Here is an 18784-nt window from a genome sequence, read left to right as displayed (position 1 = left end):
AATTACACACCATCCTGCCATCACGCTCCCTCCCGTACAATGGCGCATAAATTATTCTCCTGTTAACCCAGATCAAAACCTGACCATGCGTCCATGCTAGATGTTACTGCAGTTCTGCCACAGTGCCATATGCTTCCATCACAAGTCACAGCCGTAACAGTGCGTCTCCCGCTGATGCTACGCCATTGCAAAGAAGCTTTTCGCGTCGCCATCATGCTCGCTTTCACTCGTCCAACTAAAATGTCCCCATGCTGTCCCTGTATCACGCCACGGCTTCTATTTCCAGCTGCCATGACGACAAGTGTTCTGCTGCTGCTGCTGTCCCTCTCGGCGACCGTTGCGCTCGCCGTTCCGCAGCAGCAGGAGCTGCAGCTGCAGGACACGGTCCTGCTCGACGACGTCGTGCAGGAGGCCGCCGAAGCGTGGTACCACGGGCGGCACCGGAGGACGGGCGTCGCGTACCCGCTCTCGCTACCGGGGAGCCTGTCGGGCGTCGACGCCACCGTGGCGCGGTTCCGCGCGGGCAGCCTCCGGAGGTACGGCGTCCGGCGGTTCGGCGAGTTCTCCGTGCCGCCGGGGCTCGCCGTGCGCGGCCGCGCCGCCGCGCACCTGATCGCGGTGCGCGTCAACCTGGGGAATCTCTCCTCCGTGTACGACGAGTACGCGGTGGGCGCCGGGTACCGCCTCGCGTCGCCGGTGCTCGGGCTCATGTTCTACGGCCTGGCCCGGCGCAACGGCACGGCGGCGCTGGAGATCGACCTCACGGGCGCCGCCATCCGCGTCAACTTCTCCGTGGCCATCCCGGCGCTCTGCATGGCCGTGGGGCTCAACGGCAGCGTCACCGTGACGGACGTGGAGGACGGGACCAACACCTGCCAAGCGTCGGACCAGGGCCACTTCGCGCTCGTCGTGGGGGGAGCCGGCGACGGCGGCGGCGGCAGTGCCGGCGGCGGGGAGGCGGATATCGGGGAGGTCAGCAAGTGGAAGCTGGCGCTGTTCGGCGCGGCGCTGGGCGCGGGCGGCACCGTGCTTCTGGGGATGGTCGCCGTGGCCGTGGTCAGCATCCAGCGCCGCAAGTCGGAGATGGCGGAGATGGAGCGGCGGGCCTACGAGGAGGAGGCGCTGCGCGTGTCCATGGTCGGGCACGTGCGCGCGCCGTCAGCGGCCGGTTCGCGCACCACGCCGGACGAGCTCGAGAGCGAGTACTGTGCCACGTTGTGACACAGTGCACACTGGAAACCTTGGAAGGAAAACAATTGCTTGTAATTTCAAATTTCTCTTCCTTTATTAGGAACTTCGATTAACATTCTTTATGTAATTTTTTTCTGCGGTAATACTTTGGTTAAAATAATGGAGGACGTAAACACGGGGGGTATTAGTTGTACTTATTATCGTAAGTTCTTTGTAGTTAAACTGTAAACACTGTAACTCGCTGAAACGTCTTTAACATGCTGTCCATTCTTTCATGGATCACGCAGTCTCGTTCAATTTCTTGTGTGGAACAAAAAGGTGTTACGTTCTCCACGCAAGTGACCAAGGGATTCCAGGTAGAACAGCAAGAACTCGAGAACAAGGGATTCAGGAAGAATTCGCGAATGATTCAGAGTATTTCGGATATACAGTTCCATGATAACCACAACATTTGCAGGGCTCGATTTCTATGTACTGCCTACCGACTTCGCCTTGGCCCAGCCCGCTACGCTTGAGATGTTTCGCTTGATCCTTGATCCATTTAAGCAGATGTACCTGCTTCAACAGTTGCAAATGAATTTGTTTAGAAAATATCGATCTGATCTCCCTCAACTAGATTTTACACTCCAAAAATCAGATTTATCTTTCTCAATCCAAAAATCAGATTTTACACTCCTTTAGATTTTTAATCGGAATTTCGTGATAGTTCAGCGGATCAATTAAACTTTTCCAAAAAAAATCAGAAGATATCCAAATGTTTGTATAAATATGCATTTTAAAATACGAAAATCTGATTTAATATTACATTTTAAAAAAATGTTTTAACTTAGAAAAATGAAAATAAATTTATTTATTTATTCTAAAATCATGCTCTATTTTTTAGAGCTAGAAACTATAATATATAGTACAACGTTAGGAAATGTATGAATTGAAGCCTAGATCCATCTAAATTGCCTTCCTGCTCGATCACGTGCTCCCGATGCGCGCGCGAACCTACAATAGCAACGACAAATGAGGAAGTGGTTGCATCTATCCACATGTTGCCAACAAATTCGCAAATGTCGAGTGTGAGAAGTCGCACGGCAGCTACAGCAGATGGTCTAGTGAGTCTTCACATGCCATCGTTGTCATGTCAAGATAGTGCTGCTACAAAGTTAAACCGCGTGATACATATTGTTAATGTGCAATTAGAACATGAATTATAATTTTTATTTTGATTTTCCGTGCATCTCTCAATGGCTAAACAAGATGTTGATGTTGATAAATGTTGTTTGCAGTTTGCATAGGGGGTTTACAAGGATTTATCTTGACCTACATCCCCCATTTCATATTTGGTCCGATTTCATATTTTAGGAGTTCATATAAGATTCAAATAATTATAAGCAGTGAACAAAAACGGGGTACAGCACGATTTTAGAAAAAATATATATGGCTAGTTTCATATTTGTCCTAAGTTAAAACAAAATTTCTATGAACATTCTAAGGTTAAATCAGATTTTGGTATTTTTAAATGAATATTTTTTCTAGAAAAATATTTGGATATTTTTTTGAAAAATGAGCTCTATAGTTTTTTTGGGTAAAGTTTAATTAACTCCTAAACTATTGTAAAAGTATGATTTATCTCCCTTGGAGCTGATGCGCTATGTAGGACAGCCGACGTGGCATCACGTTAGGTAATACCGCTTAAAGAGGTAAATCAGATGGTTTAAAAAGTTGGCTAGTCTAAAGATCCGATTTTCCCATTATAGAAAGGCAAATTATACTAGCGCAATAGTCGAAGGAGGCAAATGGACCTTTTTCAATTTGTATTTGTATCAGATCGCTTGATCCATTCTGGTTCATTGCGGTGATATGGAACTTTTGTACTGCACCTAGGGTAGCACCCGGAGATCCGAACTCAGCACGCGCGCGGACGTAGCTCCTAGGCGTGTGATACGCACGGTAACCATCTGGTACGAGCGACTCACCCCACTTCTCACGGCACATGTGCGGCAGAACCGCCTAATCTAATGCCTCACAGGAGTGCTTGTCTTCCATTAGACACTAAGCACTCGAGGGAGAACACTAAAAACTAAATTACTCGGTTCCGTCAGGCACACCCCAGGGGAGAACCCGAAAATCCACATTTTTGCCATCAAGATCACAAATGAGGGAATAAAGCTTACATCATTCTTAACCATTTCTTACATCACTTTTAGTACAACATCAGAGTATAATATTTATTACTATAACGACGGAATATAATTATATTATCAAAGTTATGAATAACTTAACGTAACAGTGGAAATGAATATCTATCCATGGCATGATGAAGCATTGATATATAAACTATGACAACAGATTATAAAGCTTTCATTTATAAAAATATTTGGTGAGAGTTGTAAGTAAAAACTACGATCGTAGCGTAAAGGGAATCCTCTCTGAGCCCACCAGGAGGAATCCACACACAAAGGTCAGCTTTGGCATCCACCTGTCACCTGCAACAGGGGGAATAAAACCCTAAGTACTTAATTGTACTCAGCAAGACGTACACGACAGGAGAAAAAAAAAGACTCCAAGGATATGCAAGGCTATCTGTCTTGTGGGTTGCATTTGCAGGAAGTATTACTAAGCGTGCGTCCTTATATTCTATTTTTATTAATAGCCACATTGATTCATTAAAACTATTCTATGTAAACACCTGTGCTACTTTCAAGCAGGTGGTAAGCAATCAGATTTCCTTCTTCCATCTTGCATCTTTCAGTTCTTACTATGATGCTAAACCATAGACAAGCCGTACCGGATCACCCGGCGATTCGTGAATCAATGCCCTCAGCTGGGTATCCCGAAAACACACGCCCCCCGCTTGTACCCAGGCACAAGCAGGACCAACCCATCGCTCTCCTGTCCCGGGTGTCCAGGTCCCCGTCCAAACTGGGACTCCAAGCCCCCACCCCTGAGTCCCGAACTCAGTGCGGTGCAAGGATCTCCTTCATCAAAATAAAACCCTGACAGTCGGTCCGGAAAGAGCCGGATCCGCGATAAGAGAGCAACAAGTCTTTCAAGCGTCCATACACAAGTATGTGCTCGGGATAATAAGTCTATGACTTGCCTAGAATCTTATGCAACGAACGGTCCTTAACCGACCAGATAGGGAACAACGGTGTAACCAAGCTATGACTCGCATTCGCGGCGACACAACTTGTTACACCCACCAATACCCAAACTATATCCATGCCCGGTCACCATTCTTCCTTTCCACCATTTTATATATTCCAAGTGATAATCATATAGTAATATATTTCCTATATCTCGCGAGTGACAGGCAATCACTCAACTTCTACTGGGGGTCCTGTAGCATAGCAATCTACACGATCCTGTCATACTAATAAGACTCATAGGATAAAGATATATATGCAAGTGGGTTTCATTCAACTCCTTAAAACTTAATGCACAAATATAATTTAAACTGCAGAAAGGTAGGTGTTATGCATCAGGGCTTGCATGGGTAAGATATAACCAAAAGTTAGTCTTTGCATCTTTAGATCATCCACAATCATCTGGAATAAAGGCCCATTGCATCATCTCCTAGAGAGAATACTATTACATCCTCTTCTGATTCCCAATCATCCTTCGATCGATCCGTTGATCCATCATCGTACCTATATGATATGCATGCGATGCAAGGCAAAGGTGTAGTTAATCAACTTCAATCGTGACTCGTAAAATACGACTTACGCCACTCGAGTTAACGGGCTAGTTCTAATGACGGCCGTACTTAGGCTACATATCCATGTTATCGAATAAGACACTATTTCTCAACAATTGTTTTCGTTACATAAATCCAAGTCGTTTCTTTATCCCATTCTATTGATTTAATCATTATTCGCAATAGGACATCATTATCTATTTATCAAACTAATTATTTCAGAGCTACAAAACTTATAGTGAATACCTAATATTGCTAGGAGCCTACTGTGCAAATTTCAAATTCAACACTATTACCGATTTATCCCGGAAATTCCTACAAGTTCATCTTTTAACAATATTAAGCATTTTAAAATACTTATATAGCTCCCAAAAATATTGCCAAACTTTATGAACAAAATATACTAACAGATAGAGCATAATTTTATAAACTCAACTAAACTAGTTCGGCATTTTTATGATTTTCTGGGATTTTCTACGAATTTTACAAGTTATTTCATCAACTAAATTGACAAATGCCTTAGAAATCTAAAAGGGGCCAGCAACTAATTATTCGGCCCAACTCGGAAATCCACACACGCGCGGCCCAGGCGACTGAGTGGCCAGCCCACGTGCGGAAGCAGGCCAGTCCAGCGGGGGCACGGCCCATAGCGTGGTCAGCGGTAAGCGGCCCAGCGCGCGGACTGCGGTGACCGGCCCAGCGCAGGCAGCGACCCAAGACCGTCCGTGCAGGGCGTGGCTGCGCGCAGCAGGCCGCCCTAGCAATGGCCTAAGGCTGGGAGGCCCGCGCGCGGCGATGATTTTTGCAGAAAAGGACTCGGTTACTCAGATAAACGCACGACCGCAACCCGCCCTATTCCCATAGACCTAGGCTTTGCACAAAGGTCCCTGAAGCAAATCACCTTCGCAACGGAGCAGTCCCTACCGCCCTGCGCGCGACGGCGCGGCTCCAATCGGCACATGGTTGCGGCGCCGGACACCAGGGACCCGCGCTGGCCCAACTACGAGGTCGACCACCGTCTACGACCCTGCCGATGACGATTGGAAGCGGTGGAGCATGGGGAGGCGCCCTAGGGTCCTCTACAGCAGCAAGCGGTGGTTTTGCGGTGATGGAACGGCTGTTCCGACGAGCTAGCGCGGTGACGAGAGCAACGGGGAGGTGAGGGAGCAACAAGAGCTTACCCCAAAACAAGCCACGTAGCCGGTTGAGATGGGGAAGGTCCGAAGGATCCCGGCCACGTGCGCTCGCGCGATACGGCAGTGCTCCGAGCGTGGCATCAGTGTGCCACCGCATCACCAATGAGGTCCCTGACCAGAATGATGTGAGCACCAGCTGAATAAGGTCGAGGCGAGCTCAGGAGCATGAGTAATTGAACCGCCACCCATTCTACGGCCTTACCTCCCCGATTCACCGATGTGGCAGCGTAAATGGCCGGCGGCAAGTATCACACCAAATTTGTCCATGCCAAGGCATCACATGGCCTCGCTAGAGCCTACCTAGCAAGGCGACTTCCTAAACTATCACCTAGAGTAGGGAATTGTGTTGCGAAGCTTGGCCTGGCGAGTACGAGAGAGGAAAGGGGTGGCGGCGCTGCGCACGGCGTAGACGGGGAAGTTCACACGAGCGAGCCACACGGATAAAGGCAGGGCGGTACCGATCGTTCGTGGCAACCCGAGCACATGCTCACGGTTGACCGGACACAAGAGGGCGCTTGGCGGAAAGTGCTCGGCTTGGCGTGGCCAGGCCCGAGCGGGGCTCATCGGCATCTGCTTACGGGGACAGGGTGAGGCAGGGCGGTGTCCCATCACCCCTGTGATTAGGTCAATGACCAAGCATGTCAGCAGTGTCAAGCATCCAAAGCCGCTACGCGGTAGTGAATCGAGTGGTGGAGGGAGCGCCACGATGGCCACGCAGCGACAACTGCAAACTCGCCTTGGCCCTGCATGCAGCACAACGGCACGACGCGGCTAGGTTCACAAGAGGACAAGGCGAGATGAGAGGCACACGACGACGTCGGCCCGACCGGCGAGACGTGTGCGCGCTGGCCCGCAAGGAGGGGCCACGACCGGCCATGGCCGAGCCCGACGCCAGCGGTCAGTGGCGCGCACGCAACAGCAGAGGTCAGGACAACGCGGAGGCCAGGACGATGCGAGGCTAAGGCGCTGCGCGGCCCCGACCGACGCGTGAGATGGCCCACAGCACAGCGCGGCCACGGCCTGCGGCTGGCGCCAGCAGCGCCAGCACGCATGGTGACCGTGAACACGGAGCCAAACGGCCAAACGTAGTACTTGCACGACTTTTGAAGTGAGCGGATACGCAAACCTAGCTCGATTGAGGCCAACCCAATTCCACAGGGCTCAAGTGGGTACTAAGGGCTATCACGAGGAGCATCAAACGCAAACTTAGACAATTTATCAAGAAAGATAGAGACACGCCAAAATAGGTTCGTCAAGCAGTGCGCCTGGTCATGAACTGTGACCAGAACCAGCCCAACAGCACGTTCTATGGAAGTTTGAGCAATTTTTACAATACCAACCCAAATTCAAATCAGCCCATGAACTACCCCATACTAAGGTACTCACTATGATGCAACTAACGGTGCAAGAACATAGATCTAGTGTTTAAGACTTTTAATCAAAATTTAAATGCCAGAACGGCGTGGTCATTAGGCAATATGACTTGGTCCTTTTAGTTCTAGAAGCTGAAATTAAATGCCAAATTCAAATCTTGAGCTATCAAATATACTAAGAACATTTGTTTACCGAAACAAAAGTTGCATTTCCATCTACTCGACTTACACTTCGAATTTTATTTAAGTACTATATACCCATTGTATTTTATTTCTGTTCATATAAATTGTTCTTCGTGTTAAACGATTAAAACTACCTATTCTATTTTCCTCATTTGGATTTCGCTTAACATGTTCACGCACTAAGTAACTAACTTATGATATTTATTTGATTCCTTCAACCACAAATGAATAGCATAAAATTGGTTTATCATCTCATGTGAGTTTAAAATTTTAAAACATGAGAGCTTGGTTAATTAATTTTTTTTAGGCCTAAATCGCTGTGCTAAACGAGCTCGTAACACCGGATGTTACAGCGTGGCTCGCCCTGCCTTCCAATGTCGGTCCACAAGCGCGGCGCGTCCGCGTGGCCCCCAGAACGCCCCGTCTGTAGCCCCTCTGGCTCGCCCTGTCCTCAGGCCCCTGGCACTCCACACCCCATCCCCCCACGCCCGGTCATGCCCCCATCACTCACTGTGCCCCCGTGACTCTCTGAACATACCTATGAAACACTTGCAACATGAAACACTTGAATGCAACGTACGTCTGAAACAGATGAAACATTTGAAACATACACTTGCAACATATGTATAAAGCATATGCAACATTCAGATAAAAACACTTGCAACATATGTATAAAGCATATGCAACATTCAGATAAAAACACTCGCAACATACGTCTGAAATAGATGAAATATTTTTATATACGTATTGCAACATATGCAACATCTAGATGTATTTTTGCAATATCCAGATAAAACAACTTGAAACATTCATCTAAAACAGTTGAAACACCTAAAACATACACTTGCAACGCAGTGTTACCTTGTTGCTTGGACGGGTAGATACTCATCGTTGCGGAGCTTGACGCCGACGCGGAGGTCGGTGGCGCGGGGAGCTCGCAGTAGCGCGGAGCTTGCCGATGCGGTAGTGGCACGAGCAATTTGCCGGCGGGGCAGCGTCACACGAAGCTCCTCCCCTCGTCTGCTTGCTGGAGCATCCGTCGTGGAGCGCTCACCGGCTCTATCGTGCATGCTAGGAGCTCGACGGCGTGCCAGTGGCTGGTAGCGTGCACAATGGAGGCTGCAACGGGCGAGGAGGAAGAGAAATGCGTCCAATTTTTTTTAGATAGAGAAGGCGTGAGTGGAGCAAGCCGTTGACGCCCCGCACACAGCATTATGGAATCAAATATGACCCAAAAATATAATACTGGGCTGCCCATTTGGTCAGACCCACACCCACTGGGCCGATAATTTCGTATGGCATGGACCGGTAAGCAGTGGTAACAAAAATAAGGCCCCGTTTAGTTCCACCCAAAAACCAAAAATTTTTGCATAGTAACTGTCACATCGAATCTTGCGGCACATGCATGGAGTACTAAATGTAGACGAAAAAAAAAACTAATTACACAGTTAGCCGAGAAATCGTGAGACGAATCTTTTAAGCCTAAATAATCCATAATTGGACAATTTTTGTCAAATAAAAACGAAAGTGCTACAGTAGCCAAAAGCCAAAAATTTTCGGAACTAAACACGCCCTAACAAGACTGACAGCCAAGAAGCTGACGCTGAGTCATGCTCCTCTCTTCCTCTTCGACAGAAAGTACAGCGCTATCTTCTCCGAAGAGTGTTTTTCAAGCCATGCTTAGATCTATGATTTGAAAGAAATATCTAGAAAATACTCCCCATCTCATTATTAGATTACTTTCTAAATTCTCGCAATTCTTAAAAACCAAACATTGCCTAATAAAACTTTATATTAATTAAATAATAATAGTAATAACACAGAAGGAAAGAGGAGAAGAAGCGGCAGGGCCACCGCCGCCGGGGGATAAAACCTCGGGTAGCCGACGAGTCGGGTTGGCACTCCACCCGCGGGCCGCGGACGCGGTAACTCCCCCTCGATCCCTCCTATTTATCCCACTTCCCAGTTGCCACCACACCACCGGACTGAGGGCTGAGGCGTCGTCTTGCGTCGCGCTGCAGCTGCTGCTCTCGTTGGTGGCGGACAGGCTCCATTCGGCTGGTATGGCTTCCGGAGGCGTCGTCCGCGCCCGCCTCGCCGAGGAGCGCAAGTCGTGGCGCAGGAGCCATCCCCACGTGCGCGCCATCATCCTCTTATTGCTAGTCGATCTACGCTCCCTCGCAGTTTTAAGGTTGGAGCGTTTGATGACGATGCTGGCTTATCTTCTTTTTCAGGGCTTCGTGGCCAAGCCAGCGGCGCTGCCGGATGGCTCCGTCAACCTCATGCTCTGGAACTGCGTCGTCCCCGGCAAGCAAGGCGTAAGCAAAACTCACCCCAGCACGTCCTAACCTTTTCGATCTGTTCTGCAGCGCTGTGCATGGTGGCAAAAGTATTCAAGTCGGCCGTCTTCTTGCGTGACGACCCCCAATGTGTTGCTCTGAATTTTATATATCTGTCACTTGTTCTTATGCTACAAGAACTTTCGGGAATATTATGCTACAACTCCAAATCCCGCTTGTTATCTTTTTTTTTGAATCGTGTTAATGGAAGCATAACTATTTTAAGATATTGCATCGAAAGAGAAATGACGTGCCCTATGCACATCAGGGCCGCATGGACAATTAGATATGGTTCCTTTTTTATATTAGAAAAAGGTGAAAAGACAACAAACAAGACTTTTGCACTTCCGTAGAAAAGTTTGTTAAGGCTATTTCCAATCTATTGTTTAGTCCTGCCTCTCCAAACGTGATATTTTTGTAATCATCAAAGTTTTATTAGTTTGACTCAAAACCTTATCCGAAATAGTATCTGCATATCCAACGAAGTAGTTTGTTTATTGAGTCCAGCTTGTTTTTTTAGTGGAGATACTAGCTCCTCAAATATCCTGTCATTGCCATCTTTTATCCTAGTTGAACATCTAACTGAAGCAAGGCAATACGCATTGGAGGGACCATGAATGCCATGGTGTTGTTTCTTATAAATCACAAGTCAGTTGTATGAATTGTGTCCATAACAATTATTCCAAAATACATGCAGGTTTCAAAAGTTGTTTTTTGTGCACAGGTTATATCATATTGCTCCTATCTCTCTGTTCCTTAAACCTTAATTACTTGATATATGTCAGTAAATGTCCTACATGACACCTAATTAATGTTCTTAGTACTACCTCATTCGGAGTAGTCAATCCTTTATTTGGAACGAAAGTGAGTTACACATTCATATTCATATCTTAAGTGTTGAAATATATTGACACATGAAATGCTTGGAAGCTACTTTCACAATTTAGCACTTTTTCTGGCCTAGGTATTGACTCCTCCCCGTCATAAAATTAATATAAAACAGCAGTTCTCTACCATTTTAACGTTTAAAAACACTTTTTACAATTGAGGCACCATAGAATTGTTGTCCTTTTCCTTATCTTGTTGAGCAACATGTCTTATGTCTATATATATGCAGACTGATTGGGAGGGTGGGCATTTCCCATTGACTTTGCATTTTACTGAAGACTACCCAAGTAGACCTCCCGACTGCAAGTTTCCGGCAGGTTTCTTCCATGTTAATGTCTACCAAACTGGTTCAGTATGCTTGTCGATCCTTGGCAGCGTAAGTTTCAACTGTGTACTATATTTACAGGATGATATCAGTTGCATGCCATACAGAAAGCATCACTGATCACTTGGACATCATTTTTTTTTCTATATATATTTCTTTCAGGCATGGAAACCTTCTATCACAGTGCGGCAAATTCTAATCGGCATTCAGGACCTTCTTGATAATCCAAATCCAGACTCCTCAGCGCAGAACTTATGCTGCAAGCTCTTTATAGAGGTTTTTTTTACATAATTTATAAAAACTTACAGTAGGAAGTTAAAATATAATAAGGAATTTTCATCCTTACAATTCACTCAGGCGCTTACCATTGCGTTTTCTTGTGTGCCATTCATTGTCGTTTGCAGGATATGCCAGAGTATAAGAGTCGTGTTCGTCAACAGGCCAAGCGTTACCCTTCACTTGTGTAACGTTGGACCATCTCTGGCACCAAACCAGTTCCTCACTTCGTTGGGCATTGTCAAGATTGTGCTTATATTATTCATCATTTCAGTAGGCTTGTTGGAACTTTTTAAATGCATTTCAGTGGCTTGTCGTACATGAAGCAAGCTTCTGTTCTATATTGTGCCTTTTAGTGTCTGCATTCTGCAAATATGAGTGATTCACATTTTCCTTTCTCGTAACTGGCTGTCCCGGATTCCGTTACCAGCGTAACACGGAATTGCTGAAAGTAATTTTGTTTGTAATTGAAGCTGAACAAGAAGGTTAAAAAAAAATGGTCCGAGTAGAGAAGACAAAAGCTGCAGCATGTCCGAGTTAATAGAGAGCACTTAGTTGCTTCATCATTTTCAAAGAAATAAAAAAGAATCCTCAACCGAACAGAGTGCGGTGGGATCGATGTGATACAGTCCAGAACTACCTCTGTTAGGGGAAATTCAGTTCATCGAGTCAGGCCAGGACCGTTGCCATAGTTGTCCAAGTAACTTGATTGGTAGGTCAAAACCATTTTTTTTACCTCCTTCCTCTTGTTAGGAGCGGCTTTTAGGCTGATTTTACCATTTTCATTAAAAAAAAAATTAGCAAACACGCAAAGGTTATTAAATCACAAAAATGGTCTCCAAGCTTGTAAACTTTTGAGAGAAAAAAACATAGAGAGACTGGGATACAAGAAACTCAAATAAAAGTATATATAAACCATGAAATTATATCTCAAAAATATATTTAGCTCTAGGGAAATGGGAAAAAATATCTAGATTTTTCTTAAAAATTAACAAAACATTTCAATCACTCTAACTGTCTTTTTATAAACTTTTCACGACAAAAACACGAGATTCAACCAACATGAATGCATTATTCATGCTAGTTACATATCATGTTTTTATTATGGAGAATTTTTAAATGTGTTTAGACATTGATTAACATGTTTTGAAAATTTTCTAGATATTCTTTCCATTTCCCTAGAGCCAAATCATGTTTATGGAGGCTTCTAGATTTATTTTCCACAATCTCTAAATATTTTATTTGGATGTCCCAATCTAGATTTTTCTGAAAATCTTAATAACCTTAGAGATAATTTTCTGTAGTTTTAAAACCTTACTCAAGTGTTTATTAGAAAATTTTAATTACAAATGACAAACCATCCTCTACCCAGGGCATGGGGTCAATTTAAATGGGTTTTAAAGTTAAGAGAGGTAGTTTACTTGCTTTTGAAGTTAGAGAAAATAACCTACACTATGATAATAATAATTCAGAAGATAAAAATGACATTTTCTTTTGTTTATTGCTCCCAAAAAAACGTCAAGAGAGAGAGAGAAAACATGGGCTGGTAAGCGAAGGCCCAAGCCCACGTCAAGAGGGGGAAAAGCTAGTACCTCGGGCTTCGGGCCGCCAACTGCATTCCATTAACATGTCCTAAACCCACCGGGAGCTGAACCGGAGCGGCGGGCAAACATCCACTATTCCACTCGATCCCAAATTCCCAATTCCAACCACTGCTCTCGCGCGATTTCCCGCAAAAGGACAGGCACAGCGAGCCAGAGCCGGGCTCGTCGGATGCCGTCCGGAGGCGCCGCCCGCGGTCGCCTCGCTGAGGAGCGCAAGGCGTGGCGCAAGAGCCACCCCCACGTGCGTGCACGCCATCATCCTCGCCGCGTCTTCTTACTGCTAGTCTAGTAGATCCACGCTCCGTTGCTGTTTTAAGATTGGGGAGTTGATGCGATGCTTGCTTCCTTCTTTTCAGGGCTTCGTGGCCAAGCCGGCGACGCTGCCGGATGGCTCTGTCAACCTCATGCTCTGGAACTGCATCGTCCCCGGCAAAGAAGGCGTAAGCCACATCTCACTCCCCAGTCCTCCCCGCAAATCTTCTGCCATGGCCCATGTGCTGCAGTGTGTTTGGCAGTTGGCACGCGTTCAGTCGAATGTATCTGACTTTTGTTCAACAGTTGGCACGCGTCCTTTTCTTCGGTTCTGTCGAATGTGTCTGGCTTTTGTTCAACCTGAAAAAAATATAAACCGATTTATTCTACGAAAGGGAAACTGGAGAAGAATATATCCATCTTTTGTACTAGCTAAGATGCTAGATCTGATCATCATTGTGTGAAGCCAAAGGGCCAAATAAGGGGACTAGGTTTCACTAGGGGTTTGCAGTACTTGATCCTGAGCACTTGCTTCATTCTGGGCTGCGAAACCCTTCCAACTACTGCATCTGGAACATTTTTGTACTGCTAAAGGTTGGGAAATGAATACAATGAGCCTAATCCTGCAACATTGTTCATAGATGGCAGCCCTGTCATTATTCTAGTTAACTATATTTGGGTTTACTGTGCTTGTTCTGTTGTTCATGAAGGATTCAGCGGAATCTGCAGGCATATTGTTTTGTTTGGAAACCAAATGAAGCTTTTCCAATTGGTTGCAAGTGCCACTTTATTCTGATGACATGTTAAACGTTCTATATAAGACTTAGCAATCTCTCACGCTCCACTTCCTAACTGGCCGGTTATGTATTGGTTGAAAAAATAACCATTTTAGTCTATTGTCCCAAAACAGAAACATGCAAGCATTATGATCTGACAAGATTTTCAGAATCCAGGAGTGCTAGTGGTAGAGGGATATTTTCTTACTCCTTTATAATAACATATTACGGTAAAATTCTTGCCATCTTTTCAAGTTTTTTCCCCCCAGAATTCTGGTTTTAAAAATGCATAGCCTTTCAGCTTAAGTGACATAGAACTCCATAGTTTCCTGGCATTGTGGCCAAGCCAACAATGCTGCTGGATGTGTTGGACAATCTGATGCTCTATCAAGTAAGGTGTAAGAATCAAAAACCATAAGAGCTTATCAACCCTTTCTGTGTATGCTGGTACTGTGGTTGACACTTGACAATCTTAGTGACTGTGGGATCCTTGTTCAGTTTTGTCGTGTGCACATATGGTCTGATCCTGTCCCACCTAGAAACTAGCATATAATATGACTAAAAGGTAAAGTTTGGAAAGAACCCATGTATCTACTCTTGCGTAGATGAGCTGTTCCACTAAGAAATCAGGATTTTCTGCTTGCATAGAAAAAACACAGTTCCATTCTACTATAATATATTCAGGGTTTTCCCTTGCATAGAAGAGTTTATGGTCCTATTCTACTACAACAAATTTTTGGTGTTCCCTCTGGCATACAAGAGTTTATATGGTGCTAAGGTCATGAAGGCTTAAACGAAACCTGTGATTTTGGCCCCATTTGTTGTTCTGCTTTATTTGTAAATGTTTTCCATTTTTTACGGGTTCTCAATTCAATAGTTTTTGCCATACACACTCTCAAATCTGTTTTCATAATACCACTTTTTTCTATTGGTGGATAGTTTTCATCTCATCGTGTTACCATAAATTGTCGCTCTACTCATACTCCCCATCCCAAACTGTCTTAGCATATAACTAGGATCATGTTTGATTCATCTTTATGCAGACTGATTGGGAGGTGGATATTTCCCAGTTACTCTCCATTTTACTGAAAATTACCCAAGTAACCCTCCAACCTGCAAGTTTCCACGAAGGTTTTTCCATGTCAATGTCTATGATTCCGGGGATGTATGCCTGTCAATACTTGGTGATGTAAGCTTCAACTGAGTGGACACTTTCTTCTTTTTCAGTATCACTACAATTCTATATCATGCAAATAACATCACTTGGCCTTCATGGCTAATTTCTTAGGCATGGGCGCCTTCTATCACAGTGCGGCAAATTCTTATAGGCATCCAGGAGCTGCTGGATAACCCAAATCCAGCCTCTCTAGCACAGGATTTTGCTTATGATTTCTTTGCAAAGGTCTTAAAATAATTTAGCCTGAAAATTCTCTATTTTTTATATGATTATGTGCTTATCATTGTGTTCTTCTGTGCCATTCATTCGCAGAATATGCCAGAATACAAGAGACGTGTCCGTGAGCAAGCCAAGAGGTATCCCTCGCTCGTGTAGCCGTGGACCTCTACAACGCACTTGCTGCTAACCAAGTAATAGTTATTTTGGTAGTTATTTTGGTGTAGTGGAACTTGTCATGATTGTGCTTAGCCGTACGCTTATTGGAACTGCTAAAGTGCACTCCGACTACGTCTTATTATTATGCCCTATCAGCATATATAGTGTTGGTGTGCGATCGATATTAAAAAAGGGCTTTGCTGTGGTACCCTTAAATGACTGTGAGCCGTTCATTTGATTAGATCGAAGGGCTAGAATCATGTATTACTTTCTAGAAGGTAATAGATAAAATAAGTAAAATTTTAGATATAAAGATCTTTTTTAGATCTAATTGATGCATGCATGATCTATTAGATATGATGAATCTTTCTATTTTAGTAACTTTGGATATAACATAATTTAATTAGAATAAACTAATTATTTTTTGATGCACTTGTTACTTAGGAACGCAACATAACGTGCGTATATATATGTCCAACTTACATGCACGTATATGAAACACTATGTAGGTATATATGAAACATTAAGATAGCTAAAATATGACTGGTTTTTAATTTTAACATAAAAATATCATCAAGCTTTATACACGATGAAGCCGCTAAAAAATTATTTCTGCCTGTTGTTATTGGTGTACAATTTTAACCTTATATTGTGATAGGTTTAGTTTAGCCATGGGAACCAGAAAAAAGAGGACGTGACTACAATCGCACAAAAGAAAGGGTGCAGCCATGCGCAAGAACAAGGAAGGGGCTGCATGCCCACCCATGTCTCAGCATGATTAGAGGGATTTGAGAATAGTTTTCCTTTTTTAATTAATTGATTAATTTAAAAATCTAAAAAATATCTATGGCTCAGATTTATTTAAAATATTACTTCCTAAGAAGTAAGAAGGGTACCGTAGCATTGCTCATTAAAAAATTGTTTTGCCCCTGTAAAGTGGCAACCCCAAACTCCAAGTGTTACAACTCACAAAGGAGTTAGCTCGACAGTCGACACCTAGAAATAGCTTTATTAGAAATATATATGGGTATTTGCTTTTTGTTTGGAACCTAACTTGTTCCAATTTATAGGCCGTTTTAGTATTTCTAGGCACATAACTTTTGCTATGTATCTAGACAATTGTATATCTATGTGCATAGTGTAAGGAAAATGGACCCTAGGTCTATTTATTTTGGATTTTGGTGTTTGATGATCAACATAACCAAATTGGACTAATGAATTTACAAGTAATTGTTTTGTAGTTCAATAGGGTGTAAGACATGACTTGGACGAAGGCGACGTGATGATCCCACGATCAACACCATAAGAGAAGATCCAAGATATCAAGCATAGTCCAAGCACGAAGATGTGAACCAAGCTGGACGCAAGATCGCGAAGAAACGAGATCAGCGGAGGTGACCGGACGCGGCCCTAGGAGGACCAGACGCATCAGATCAGTTGCTCGGCAACAACAGACGTCGGTAGCTGTGATCGGACGCTGAGCGAAGCAGTGACCGAACGCACAAATGACACTGTTCTTCGTCACGGCAATGTTTTCAACATGACCGGACGCGACGGCAGGATGGCCGGACGCACCAAGAAGTAGCTTACTCGATAAAATTTTCTATGAGCTTACTCGATTTTCAATTTAGGAACTTTATACTAGCACATTAAAACTTTATACTTTAATATTTAAAACTTTATAATTTTAAATTTTATTTTTAAGATTTAGGAACTTTATACTAGCATATTTAAAACTTTACACTAGTACATTTAAAACTTTATTCTAGCACATTTAAAACTTTATATTTCAAACTTTGAAACTTGTAACTTCAAACTTTACACTTTAAATTTAGAAACTCTATACTAGCAAATTTTAAAAATTTTACTTTAAGATTTAAAACTTTATAATTTCAAATTTTATTTTTAAAATTTAGGAACTTTATATTAGCACATTTAAAACTTTGTATTTCAAGCTTTGAAATTTTATAATTTCAAACTTAAATTTTGAATTCAAAAACTTTATACTAGCACATTTAAAACTTTTTACTTTAAGATTTAAAACTTTTGTAATTTCAAATTTTATTTTTAAATTTCAGGAACTTTATACTAGCATATTTAAGACTTGATACTAGCACATTTAAAACTTTGTATTTCAAACTCTGAAACTTGTAATTTCAAACTTTACACTTTAAATTTAGGAACTTTATAATAGCACATTTTTATCTTTTTACTTAAGATTTAAAACTTTGTAATTTAAATTTTATTTTTAAAATTCAGGAACTTTATACCGGCACATTTGAAAATTTGTTTTTCAATCTTTAAAAACTTTGTAATTTCAAACTTACATTTTAAATACAGAAACTTTATACTAGCGTATTTAAAACTTTATACTTTAAGATTTAAAAATTTGTATTTTCAAACTATTTTTAAAATTCAGGAACTTGATACTAGCACATTTAAAACTTTGTATTTTAAGCTTTAGAACTTTGTAATTTCAAACTTTACATTTTAAATTCAGGAACTTATACTAGCACATTTAAAACATCTATTTTCAGGTGTAAAACTTTGTAATTTTAAATTTATTTTTAAAATTAAGAAACGTTATACTAGCACATTTAAAACTTTGTATTTCAATCTTTAAAACTTTGTAGTTTCAAACTTTACATTTTAAATTCAGGAACTAGCACATTCAAAACTTTGGGATTTCAAAATTCTACACACCTAAATTTAGGAATCATTTCAAACTTTGTACTGACATGCTATGAACTTTATATACCTAAAATGGAACTTTGTAATTCGAAACTTTACACTCCAAGGTTTGAAACTTTGTACTACAGCATTTGAGACTTTATACTCCTAGGTGCACAACTTTATCATCACGAAAATTATTTTGAAACATATCCAACATGGATATACTTTTATAGATCTCGTCATAATGAACGTAACGGTGTAAACGGAATTAAAAATAAATGTTTGATAAGAAAGTTATCACATTTTAAAGTTTATGTAGCATATTAGTATTTCACAAAAACAGAATCTGACACACGCATGCGCCTCCCTCGATCGATCTTATCCAGAGCTTCTCCCGTTCCGCTGCAGCCTTGGCATCTCGTCGTCCTCCTGATCCTCGGTCCGCCGCCGCCGCCGCCGCCGATTTGA

The 18784-nt window shown here is 42.9% G+C and overlaps 2 protein-coding genes and 1 pseudogene across 2 annotated transcripts; all 3 read left to right on the top strand.

Annotated features, from left to right (window-relative positions):
- The first annotated feature begins 213 nt into the window (after positions 1 to 213).
- LOC136492920 (uncharacterized) lies at positions 214 to 1245 on the top strand. Its single transcript, XM_066488954.1, has one exon. It carries the CDS (start codon positions 214 to 216, stop codon positions 1219 to 1221), a length of 1008 nt encoding a protein of 335 aa, XP_066345051.1. The 3' UTR covers positions 1222 to 1245.
- Positions 1246 to 9480: 8235 nt separating this feature from the next.
- LOC136493520 (SUMO-conjugating enzyme SCE1-like) lies at positions 9481 to 11858 on the top strand. The gene is made up of 6 exons (XM_066489622.1): positions 9481 to 9556; positions 9653 to 9766; positions 9866 to 9949; positions 11088 to 11234; positions 11346 to 11459; positions 11588 to 11858. The coding sequence occupies exons 2-6, from the start codon at positions 9695 to 9697 to the stop codon at positions 11648 to 11650; spliced, it is 480 nt and encodes a 159-aa protein (XP_066345719.1). The 5' UTR covers positions 9481 to 9556; positions 9653 to 9694; the 3' UTR covers positions 11651 to 11858.
- A 1273-nt stretch (positions 11859 to 13131) lies between these two features.
- LOC136493521 (SUMO-conjugating enzyme SCE1-like) lies at positions 13132 to 15831 on the top strand (annotated as a pseudogene).
- Positions 15832 to 18784: the final 2953 nt, after the last annotated feature.

The sequence above is a fragment of the Miscanthus floridulus genome, chromosome 11 (assembly GCF_019320115.1).
Source record: "Miscanthus floridulus cultivar M001 chromosome 11, ASM1932011v1, whole genome shotgun sequence".
Lineage (NCBI taxonomy): Eukaryota > Viridiplantae > Streptophyta > Magnoliopsida > Poales > Poaceae > Miscanthus > Miscanthus floridulus.
Note: the sequence above shows the minus strand (reverse complement) of the source record. Positions and strands in the feature narration are given on the sequence as shown.

Bases quoted from the DNA above. Each gene is read 5' to 3' on its own strand.
- LOC136492920 (XM_066488954.1), top strand. From the start codon at position 214: ATGCTCGCTTTCACTCGTCCAACTAAAATGTCCCCATGCTGTCCCTGT.
- LOC136493520 (XM_066489622.1), top strand. From the start codon at position 9,695: ATGGCTTCCGGAGGCGTCGTCCGCGCCCGCCTCGCCGAGGAGCGCAAG. The intron at 11,235-11,345 runs GTAAGTTTCAAC...TATTTCTTTCAG, and splicing joins GCTTGTCGATCCTTGGCAGC to GCATGGAAACCTTCTATCAC. The intron at 11,460-11,587 runs GTTTTTTTTACA...TGTCGTTTGCAG, and splicing joins GCTGCAAGCTCTTTATAGAG to GATATGCCAGAGTATAAGAG.